This window comes from Cebus imitator, unplaced genomic scaffold (assembly GCF_001604975.1).
Source record: "Cebus imitator isolate Cc_AM_T3 unplaced genomic scaffold, Cebus_imitator-1.0 Scaffold473, whole genome shotgun sequence".
In the NCBI taxonomy this organism is placed as follows: domain Eukaryota; kingdom Metazoa; phylum Chordata; class Mammalia; order Primates; family Cebidae; genus Cebus; species Cebus imitator.
This window is the reverse complement of record NW_016107788.1, coordinates 723,425-734,626: the sequence shown is the minus strand read 5'-3', so window position 1 is coordinate 734,626 and position 11,202 is coordinate 723,425. Positions and strand designations below refer to the sequence as shown.

The window sequence follows — 11,202 nt, the reverse complement described above, 5'->3', positions numbered from 1 at the left end:
GAGAGAGAGAGAGAGAGAGATGGTGGGGGGGGAGAGAGAGAGAGAGAGAGACATGGAGAGAAATAGACTGAGACAGAAGCCAAAACACTGAGACACAGATGGAAAAGCAGACCCACAGACGAAGTTCTAAAGTAAGAGGGACAGAGGCCCAAAGACAGACAGAGACAGAGACTCAGAGAGACAGAGGCCCAGAGAGAGGGGGACAGAGACCCAGATACAGAGAGACAGAGACTCAGAGGCCCAGAGAGAGAAAGGGACAGAGATAGTGGGTTGGGGGTGTATAAAGATCCAGAGAGAGGGATAGTGACCTAGAATGAGAGTCAGAGGGGCAAAGACCAGAGAGAGAGAAACGTAGACTTAGACACCCTACTTCCTGCACAGCATGGATACGGAAAGAAGGCTCTGGTGTGGGGCTGCCATGAGTGGTGACTGGGAGGGGGAGCTGGTGGGACACACAGGGGCCCTGGGAACAGGACCTTGGAACTGAGGCACTTCAATCCCAGAGGCTGAGCTTGGAGGGGCGAAGCAGGCAGGCTGGGGAGAGCCCTATGAAGAAGCCTGCAGGAAGAGCTATAGACCCAGCTCAACTGGACAGATGGGGAAACTGAGGCTCAGAGAAGGAAAGGACCTTGAGGAGGGCTATGAGGTGGTCAGAGCTAGTCCCTCCCTCATATAAAGACAGCCCCCCCTGAAACATATGCACAGCTACCCCAGATGGGCAGGGACCTGGAATGTTGGATAATTCACAGATTAGAATTGGAGGATGGGTGCAGTAGGATTGAGGATCTGAGATCTGGGACACACACAACAGGGACCTAAGAGTGGGACTGGGGAGGGGCTGGAGGTATAGGGAGAATGAGGTGCCGGAGGGAAGGGGTGTTAAGGAATGAGGAGAAGGCCACTGGGCCCTATAATCTGGATGCTGGGAGAACTGGGGAGTGTCAGGATACTGGGGCCCCCAGGATGGCTGAGGTCTAGGGGATTGGGCTACCAGGGTTCAGGCAGGGACCATGGAAAAACAGAGTGTTCGAATATGAAAGAGTTCCAATGTCAGGGGTTTGGAAAATTCAGAAGTTCAGAAATTATTGAGGGATTGGGGTTTGCAGAAGTCCGGACATTGGAAAGTCAGGAAGTTGGAAGGTCAGAAGTCTGGGGTCAGAGGGCAGAAGTCATGGGGCTGAAGCAGGAAGGCACTGATGGCAACGGGGGTGAGAGGTTGGAAAACTGGATCCAGGCCTGACAATATTTGGCGACCTCAAGGAGAGGAAGGGTGTCCATTGTATCATTCTCTGTTCTTGCCTGTAAGTTTCCAATCTTCCCCCGCGCAATACATTTTAACAGAAATGCAGGGAGACAAAGTGAGGTGGCTATGAAGTCTGAGGGCAGGGGGCTTGCCACCCGGGGGGTCTCGGGGTCCTGGGAAGGGGAAGGTCAGGGGAGCGGGCCACTGACCGAGCCGCCCTCCACGATGTCCCTCCAGAGCGGGCGGTCAGGGGGCTGCTCGGCCAGCTCCAGGAGGTTGTCCAGCACCACCTGGCCGATGAGGTCGTGCCGCGAGAAGCGGTCAAAGTCATAGACACTGAAGTGCAGTTTGCGCTGGGCCAGCTCGGCCAGGGGCACCGAGAATTGAAACGTCTCATTGAAGACAGGGTTCAGGGTCTTCCTGTGCACCTGGTGGGGGTGGGCCACAGGAGACAGACACCATGTCTACAATCCCCTCCTCCACGGGACCTGGGAGTCCAGGCCCCCAGCCTCTCCTCCGCGGGACTCAAAAGTCCAGGCCCCCAGCCCCTCCTCCCTCAGACCCAGGAGTCCAGGCCCCCAGCTCCCTCTCTGTGAGACCCCAGTATCCGGCCCACCACTGCTCCAGACCTTGGTCTGAAACTTTTTCTTTCGGTCAGGCAGCAGGTAGATCTTGACGTAGGGGTCTGAGAAGCCGTTGGAGTCCTTGGCGGGGAGGTCCAGGGCCTGCAGGATCCTCACCACCAGCTGGTCCGAGCCATAGAGGTACCGCAGGGCAAAGCTGATGCGGCCACACGGTGCCCCCGAGCCTGCCTCTCCAGAGCCCGGGGCCCCACCGCCCCGCCGGCCACCAGGGCCAGTCCCCTGGTACAGCTCTGGCTTAATCTGCCCGATGAGTTTGGCTTTTTCCTCGCCACCTGGCAGGGGTAAGGGCAGGGCGGGTGGCCGCTCCTCATTGCTGGGGTCCGGCTGGGAGGTCAGAGTCTGCTGGGTGAGGGGTCGGGGCAGGGCTTGGTACCTGTAGGGGGTGAGGGGAGACCAAGGTGAGGTCAGTAGCTCTGATCTTTGACTGCATGCAATGATCTGGAGACTCCTCCCTGCCTTTCCCTCCACCCTCAGCCAGGTGGCCACAAGTCCCCTCCTTTGCTCACTTTGTGAGCTTGAGCAGGCCACTGTGCTCTCTGAGCCTGTTTCCCCACTGGTATCCGGAGGCATTCCCCTCCCCCACTCCCTCCCTTCCTTTTCTTTCTTTCTTTCTGAGATGGAGTTTTGCTCTTGTTGCCCAGGCTGGAGTGCAATGGCATGATCTCAGCTCACTGCAACCTCCACCTCCCGGGTTCAAGCGGTTCTCCTACCTTAGCCTCCCGAGTAGCTGGGATTAGAGGCACATGCCACCACACCCAGCTAGTTTTTATATTTTTAGTAGTGACAGGTTTTACCATGTTGGTCAGGCTGCTCTCGAACTCCTGACCTCAGGTGATCTGCCCGCCTCGGCCTCCCAAAGTGCTGGGATTACAGGTGTGAGCCGCCGTGCCTGGCCTCATTCTCCCCATATCAAAGCTAGTTCCAGCCCAGACCTGTGCAGGCTCCAGCTTCCAGTAACCTCCTCTGGACCTCAAGCTGGTGACCCAGGATGCTTCTCCATGGACCCCAGAGGCCCCACATAACACAGACCTTTTCTGAACGCTCTTCTGCCCTTCTCTTAATCTCCCCGGCCATCTCTCCTCTGTAGCCCCACTGTCCCGGTCACAGCTCAGGCCTTGTCCTCTCTTGCCTGGACTCTGAGCCTCCAATGTCTCCCTCCAGTCCACCCTCATATGGCCCCAGAGGGTTACTTCTACACCCAGAGCTGACCCTGCTTCTCCACGGCTCACAGCCCCCCCGACCCTCGTGGCTCCTCAGTGCCCTCAGGACAAAGTCCCAGACCCTCAGCCTGGCACTTAAAGCCCCATGTGGTCTGGTGTACGTAGCCACATCTCTGAAGTTTTCTTTTCTTTTTTTTTTTTTTTTTTTTTGAGATGGAGTCTCGCTCTGCCGCCTAGGCTGGAGTACAGTGGTGCGATATTGGCTCCAGGGTTCAAGCGATTCTCCTGCCTCAGCCTCCTGAGTAGCTGGGATTACAGGCACGCGCCACCATGCCTGGCTTTCTTTTCTTTCTTTCTTTTTTTTTTTTTTGTATTTTTAGAAGAGATGAGGTTTCACCATATTGGCCAGGCTGGTATCAAACTCCTGACCTCAAGAGATCTGGCCACCTCAGCCTCCCAAAGTGCTGGTATTACAGATGTGAGCCACTGTACCCAGCCTGGAGTTTTTTTTTTTTTTTTTTCAAACTTATTCTCATGCCTTGGTGACTAAGGGCTGTTCCCACAATGCACTACGATCTTGTTCTCCTCTCATCTTTGCCTGGGGCACTCCCTTCGCCTGGAATGCCCAAGTCACAGCCCTGCCTCCTTGCCTGGCTAACTCTCTCAGCCAGTGGGTCTCAGCTGAGATACCTCCACCTCCAGGATCCAGGAGTCAATACCCCAATTCTCCTCCAAATCCTGAACTTATAAGAGCCATAGATGGGAAAGAGACACAGAGGGGGAGCAGAAGTTCAGAGTGGACCCCCAGCCCAGTATCCTCTCTCACCTGGTGGTGGGTGCCAGGCTTGTGACCTGCTGATGTGACTGGGCACTGGGCAAGCCCCCACCACTGGGGGGCAGCAGGAGCAAGCCAGAGCCTGCCCCTGCCTCAGAGGGCAGCTCAGGGGATGTCTGGCTCGGTTTGACCCCGGCGGCCACTGCAGCTGCTGCGGCCTCTGGATACGAGTCCATGTCCAAGTAGGAGGGTTCAGGGGTGTCAGAACCCCCCAGGCTGCCTGGCTCCAGCAGCTCGGCAAAGGGTGGATGGTGGGTGGCATGGGCATGGTGGTGTGGGCCGCCCAGCAGAGGATGACCACCTAGGCCAGTCCCCAGGTGGTGCCCACCACCGCCTACCAGGCCTGCCAGGCCAACACCAGGGCCTAGGTCTTTGCGCAGGGGGCCACCGCCCACTGCCGAGCCTCCCTTGTCCCGCCAGGGCACCCAGCACAACTTCCAGGACACGAAGAGAGAGACACCCAGAAGGACAATGCCACAGAATGTCACGATGACTGACAGCAGGCTCACGGAGATGTCTAGAGAGAATAAGGACAGAGGTAGGGGTCAGGGTAGGGTCACAGTCCATCCACCGTCTGCTGTCCCCAGAGAGTTAACCCTTCGTATTTGCCATGCAACTGTCTGGGCAATTGCCAGTACCAGGCACTCTACATGTATTATTTAATTTATGCTCTGCAACTCTACAAGGTAAGTATTGCGTTTTATTTTTTTGAGATGGAGTTTTGCTCTTGTTGCTCAGGCTGGAGTGCAATGGCGCGATCTCAGCTCCCACAAGCTCCGCCTCCCGAGTTCAAGCATTTCTCCTGCCTCAGCCTCCTGAGTAGCTGGGATTACAGGCGTGTGCCACCACGCCCGGCTAATTCTTGTACTTTTAGCATAGACGGGGTTTCACCATGTTGGCCAAGATGGTCTCGATCTGACCTCGTGATTCACTCGCCTCGGCCTCCCAAAGTGTCGCGATTACAGGTGTGAGCCACCATGCCTGGTCATATTGTATCTTTTTAAAGAGATGGTATCTCTATAACCCAGGCTGGAATACAGTGGCATGATCACAGCTCACTGCAGCCTTGAACTCCTGGGCTCAAGCAATCCTCTTACCTGAGCCTCCCAAGAACCTGGGACTACAGGTATGTGCTATCACACCTGGCTAACTTTTAAAATTTTTTGTAGGGACGAGGTCTTGCTATGTTGCCCAGGCCAGTCGCCAACTCCTGACCCCAGGCAATCTTCCCGAAACCTTGGCCTCCCAACATGCTGTGATTACAGATGTGGCCACTGCGCCCAGCCCAGTATTTCTATGTAACCATTTTAAAGATGTGGAAACTGAGACACAGAGAGATTCAGTGATTTGTTTAAGGTTTTACAGGTAATAAATGACAGATCAGAGGTTTGAATCCTGCGGTCTGTCTCCAGATTTTATTATCTTAATCACTAGATTATGCCACCTCTCTGTAAGAGAACACAACATCCGAGGTAGCACCAGCATCCTCCAAAATGCTCAGAGATGATCAAGGAAGCGTGGACCCTGAATTACACAGTTAAGCAGGTCAGAGTTCAAATCACACTTGCTGTGTGGCTTTGGAAACATATCATAACCACTCTGAACCTTACATTTCCCATTTTCCAAGTAGGAAAAATCAGTTCTTCCCCCTCACAGTGTTTAAAGGAATGCAGAAGGTAAATCACATGTGGAAGATAATAACACATGTATGGGGGGGATTACATATCAGATACCTCAGCACTTTATAGGCATCAGGTTATTTAAACTTGTCAAGCACCACATGAGGTTGGCAATATATTTATCCCTGTTTTCCACAAAAGAAAACTGAGGTCAGTAGACAGACAGTCACCTGCCCAAAGTTCATAGCTGGTAGGTGGTAGAGTCAGGATTTAAGCCTCAGAAGCCCAGCTTCAGAGTCCATGGTCTTTACCATGATGCTATCACACCTCAATGCTTCCCAATAAATGGTAGTTCAAATGTGAATTTTTACAAGAATCCTATTGCTGCCACTACGTGCATTCAACACCATCAACACCATAGCTAACACGTTCTGAATGCCACATATGTGCTGATATGCCTTGCAGATAAACCCAAGTATAGCACTGTTCTTACAGCCAAAGGTTTTTGGCATCTTGAATAATTGGTACCAGGAGTGGGGTTTTTCAGAAATTACCTTCAAGGAATGGGAATTTGTTTTGAAATGGACTCCTGGGTGTTGGCAAAACAGAAGACAGGGAAAATCCCTACTCCAAACAGACAGTGGATTATGGTGCGGAAGCAGATGGCCAGGCCAGTGCCAGCAAGGACAGCTTCATGGAATGGCTGTGTCCAGTTACATTAGGGGACACACAGCAGGAAAGGGATAGCTTCTGGTCCTGTACTGCTCAGTGAAGCTACAGTGATGGATGATATTAATCCTTATGACATTATGTAACTTCAGAATGACTTACGCCATTTTACAGGTGAGAAAACAGGCTCTGAGAGAAATGAAATGGCCCTGAAGGAACATATACACCAGGCACTGGCCGAAGAACCCTGGGTTTCCTTCTCCCCTCCCTCTTAGGGTGATTTTTTTTTTTGAGTCTCACTCTATCTTCCAGGCTGGAGTGCAGTGGCATGATCTCGGTTCACTGCAGCCTCCATCTCCTGAGTTCAAACACTTCTTGTACCTCAGTCTCCCAAGTTGCTGGGACAACAGGTGGGCAACATCAAGCCTGGCTAATTTTTGTATTTTTAGTATATATGGGGTTTTGCTTTGTTGCCCAGCAAACTCCTGGCCTCAGGTGATCCATCCACTTTGGCTCCCCAAAATTCTGGGATTACGGGCATGCACCATTATGCATGGCCAGAGTGCTCCTTTTTAAGTGACCAACACTCATTGAGCATTCTGGGGGGGCCTCTTAGAAACCAGAGGCAAGGACTTTACCAGCCTCCTGAATACAGGGTGAATTGAGAAAACAGGGTCCTTGTGGAGAAAAATTAAACAGATGCTTGGTCTCACTGCCAGTCTCATTCAGACCCTGTCCAACTCAAAACGTGAATCCCACAAACGCTGACAGATTCCCCATTCCTGTCTGCACAGACTGGGGAGCTATCTGGGCGTGGAGAGGCAGTATAGTTGTGCAGTAAAAGATTCACCTTGCCCAGAGAAAGGTGATCAGCTCCTGGGAGGGAACCTCTAAGCCCATGGAATGTCCTGCCTGATTAGAGTGCCTTTGTTTCCCTGGGCCTTGGATCATACATGATAGTCTCTGCTAACACAGTGATGTGTGCCAGAGGCCTCCAGCTCAGCCTCTACAGGAGCTGGAGACTAAAGTCAGCCACACCAGCAATCAGCCACATATATGGGACAAGCCCCCAGTAAAAACCCCGCACACGAAGGCTCAGGTTAGCTGTCCTGCTTGGTAATACACTGTGCATGCTGTCACACGTCATTGCTAGGAAAATTAAACACTCCACTGGGAGAAGATGACCAGAAGCTCACACCTGGTCTGTCCTGGACTCTGCCCTGGGCACCTCTTCCTTTTGCTGACTTCAGTCTGTATCCTTTCACTATAATAAATAGTAACCATGAGTATAACAATTTCCAGCTGGGCATGGTGGCTCACGCCTCATCCCAGGACTCTTGGGAGGCCAACGCAGGTGGATGGATCATTTGAAGTCAGCAGTTCGAGACCAGCCTGGCCAACGTGGTGAAACCCCAGATCTACTAACAATACAAAAAATTAGCTGGGCATGGTGGCAGGTGACTGTATTCCCAGCTACTTGGGAGGCTGAGGTAGGAAAATTACTTGAACCTGGGAGGTGGGGGTTGCAGTGAGCAGAAATCGTGCCATTGCACTCCAGCCTGGGCAACAAGAGTGAAATACCGCCTCGAAAAACAAATAAACAAACAAAAACAACAAGAAGAAAACAGTTTCCTGAGTTCTGTGAGTCAATGATTCTAGCAAATCATTGAACCTGAGGGTGATCTCAGGGACCCCCAAACTACAGTGCTGTACTAGGCTATGCAAGATCAAATTCTGGCTCTGCTACCTACAGGCTATGAGCCTCTGGGCAAGGGACTGCTGCTCTCTGGCCCTTATCCCTCATGACTGTCACCTGGGCATCCTTCATATGTGGTGCCTGGCCCTGTCCTGCTGCTCAGCAAGTGTGACTGTGGTTGTAATTGCTCAGCACATGCTTCTTCTGGTCAGCGTTTCCTCATCTGGACAATGAGACTCATAACGTTTCCTGGTTCCCAGAACCCTGCTGCTTTTTAGCTGTGTGACCTTGGACAGGTCACTTCACCTTTCTCAGCCTCAGTTTCCCCTGTTGAAAATGGGGATTAGATATCCCACAAGGGGTCACTGTGAGTAATCACTGAGATGCAAGATGTGTAAGGACCTCGCAGGCTCAGCAAGTGAATCCCAACGTTGAATGAATGGCCACGGTGTGCCCAACGTTGTTCTAAGTGCTTCCCAGGTGTTACATCCTTTAAGTCTTTCATCTGCTCTATGAAGCGTCCCTTTTATTATCCCCATTTTCCAGACAAGGAGACTGAGGCTCAGAAGAAAATTCACTCACCTATAGCCATGCAGTTATTAATAAAGTGGGGGAGGTGGGATTTGAACCTAAACAAGTCAGACAGTCTGACTCAAGAGCCTGAGACGTACACAAGATGAACAGAGATATCTGAAGGGGACGTTTGGTGGCAGTAGTCAGAGGGAGGCCCACTGGGCAAAACTCAAAAAGTCAGGGGTCAAGTAGACCACATAGCCTTCTCCTTGGATCAGAGGTTTGGGAGAGGGGCAGCAGCAGGCAGGATGGGGGCAAGACTCTATGAGGGACTGGCCCCACAGGCAACGGAAAGCTGAGCAGGTCTGCTCTGAGTCTCCTGGCCATGCAGGCAGGGGGCTGGCCAAAACAGCCAGGGGTGCTGACCTGCATCTGGACCCCGGGGATAGCCTCGGACTCGGTCATTGAACTCCTGGCACCTGTCGTTGGTGTCAGCATCTCGGACTCGTGCACAGAGGTCTGTGACCAGGACGAGTGCCCGCCGGCAGAGGTCATCCTCATAGTCCCCTGACATGGTGGCCGTCTGGTCCTGTGTGTGGGAGGGGTGGGGCAAGGGTGCAGATGGGAAACAGAATGGGAGAGAAGGGTGGGCAGGTGTGGAGATAAGGGTGGAAGGAGACACCAAGCAAAGGAAGGATGGGCAAAGGGGACGATGATTAGAGAGAGATGGATAAGGGATGGAGATTTGAGGAAGGACAAGGGGACAGGTATTAGAGCGGGATGGACAAGGAAAAGGAATTAGGAGCGGACAGACAGGAGGGCAGAAATTAGGGATGGAGAGAGTAACAGGGACTGGATAAGCCAAGGGGACAGAGGTTGGCATAAATGGAGTAAAGGACAGAATAGGGACAAATGAACAAGGAGGAAGAGGCAGAGAAGGGCAGTGAAGGGACAAAGAATCAGGATGCACAAATAAAGGGATGGACAGACGAGGAAACAAAGATTAGGGCTGCACAGATGAAGGAACAGGAGTTAGGGATGAGCAGACAAGGTGCCAGCCATTCATCATTCATTCATTCAGCCAACATCTGTCCAGCACCAACTACACTCTGCATGCTGTGCTGGTTGCTGCGAATCCAGCAGAGAACAAGGTCCTGGAGTTCCCTGACCTCCTGGGGTCACAATCCAACAAGCGGAGACATAGAGTAAACAAGCAAACAAAAACACATACACAAACGGGTTACTCTCAGACTGTGAGGAACGCTCCACAGGACGCAGCTGGAGGATGTGTCACAAAGGAACTCAGAGGGGGGCGGTCAGGGAGGGCTCTCCCAGACCTGAAGAATGACATGGAGCCAGCCACAGGCAGGCGGCAGTGGTGCCGGGGTGGGGAAAGGCATTGTAGAGACCGAAGGAACAGGATGAATGGGGGGAGGGGGGGTTAGGGTGGGAGGGAGCACTTGGACGGTCCAGGGACCAAGAAGGAGGCCAGACTGGGGTAGACACGGGGAGGGCCAGGAGAGACGGATGGATGCAGCTAGAGAGATAGGGGGTGGACAGGTGTGGTGGTAGCTGGGGGTGGAGAGGTGGAGATGCAGAGATGGGGACCAAGTTGAGGGAGGGAGGGATACAGGGAGCGGAGACAGCGATGATGAAAAGGCCAGCCTGAGGCTCGGAAGAGAGGGAGAGGTGAACAGGCAGCAGAAGGAAAGTCAAGGATTGAGACTTGGGATGGACAGTGACAAGCAATGAACTGAGGTGTAATTAATTCACTGGGGCTCAAGAGACGAGGGGAAGAGGGACGGTGAAGAGGGGCAGGCAGGAGTGTGGGCAGAAATGTCTTTGAAAGAAGAACAGTCGAATGAGAGGATGGATGGGTGCGGAAATAAAGGGCGGTAGATGATGGCTAGAGATCACAGACAGACAAAAGGAGAGAGAGGAGGGCTGGGCAGACAGACATGGGTTCAGAAGGGAAGGCTGGATGAACACAGAAATGAGAGGGGGCTAGGAGGGAGAGGTGGATGTGGGGAGAGGGGGAATTAGTGACACATGGCTCAGAGCCAGGCGTCAAGACGGGTTGAAGGGGATGCAGGGGAATTAGGAACAGACAGACCAGGGCTCACAGATGGACAGGTGTCGTGGGGGTGCTGCAGAAGGCCAGGCCTCCAAGACAGGCATGGTCACACTCACCTGAGCTTATCTCTGCCGCGTCCTGGGTGGCAGCCGAGGCGGCGGCGGGCGGCAGCCCATGGGGGTTGTCGAGCGGACAAGGGACTGTGGACCTGTCCCTACACGCTGGGTGATGAGAGGGGAAGTCTGATCCGGGGGCTGAGGCCGAGAGAAAAAGCTCAGCTTAAGAGTCACATCTGCCCTCCTCGAGCCAGCTGCCAGACCCTAGGCGACCCACTGGGAGCCCGGCCACCCCCCTCCCACCTCCGGGCCCCCAGCTCCCGTTAAGGGCTAAGAGACTACAATTCCCGGCAGGCCTCGCGCTCGCGCTGCTGCAGCTTCATAGACCCGGAGCTGTAGAGGCTGCTGGGAGTTGAAGTACTTAATGCCTCCCCGGGCTGCAGAGAGGATGGGATTTTTTTTTCTTTTTTTAAGGTTGGGGGGGTTAAGATGTTGGGGTCCCAGGACGCTGCAGGGGAGGGGAGCCATGTCCGGGACTTCGAAAAGCCACGGAGCCCTAAGTCCTTAGGGGCCACGGAATGGGGAAACCATCTCCACGCGCTGGAGGTCAGTGGGCGAGGGGTGGGGTACACCCAGGTATTTCGGAGCCCCCTTCCAAGGCCACGTGTCCATCCCCCGGGGTGGCCGGAGAGC

At 53.5% G+C, this 11,202-nt stretch overlaps 1 protein-coding gene across 1 annotated transcript in view; it reads right to left on the bottom strand.

Annotated features, from left to right (window-relative positions):
* SYT3 (synaptotagmin 3) overlaps nt 1-10,835 on the bottom strand; it is a 49,511-nt gene extending 38,676 nt beyond the window's left edge. The window contains exons 1-6 of the mRNA XM_037732846.1: nt 10,570-10,835; nt 8,806-10,383; nt 3,874-4,399; nt 1,873-2,260; nt 1,453-1,671; nt 391-442 (exon numbers count right to left, since the gene is read on the bottom strand). Coding sequence (XP_037588774.1) covers nt 391-442; nt 1,453-1,671; nt 1,873-2,260; nt 3,874-4,399; nt 8,806-9,262 — 1,642 coding nt within the window. The 5' untranslated portion in view covers nt 9,263-10,383; nt 10,570-10,835. The remainder of the gene's footprint in view (nt 1-390; nt 443-1,452; nt 1,672-1,872; nt 2,261-3,873; nt 4,400-8,805; nt 10,384-10,569) is intronic.
* Nucleotides 10,836-11,202: the final 367 nt, after the last annotated feature.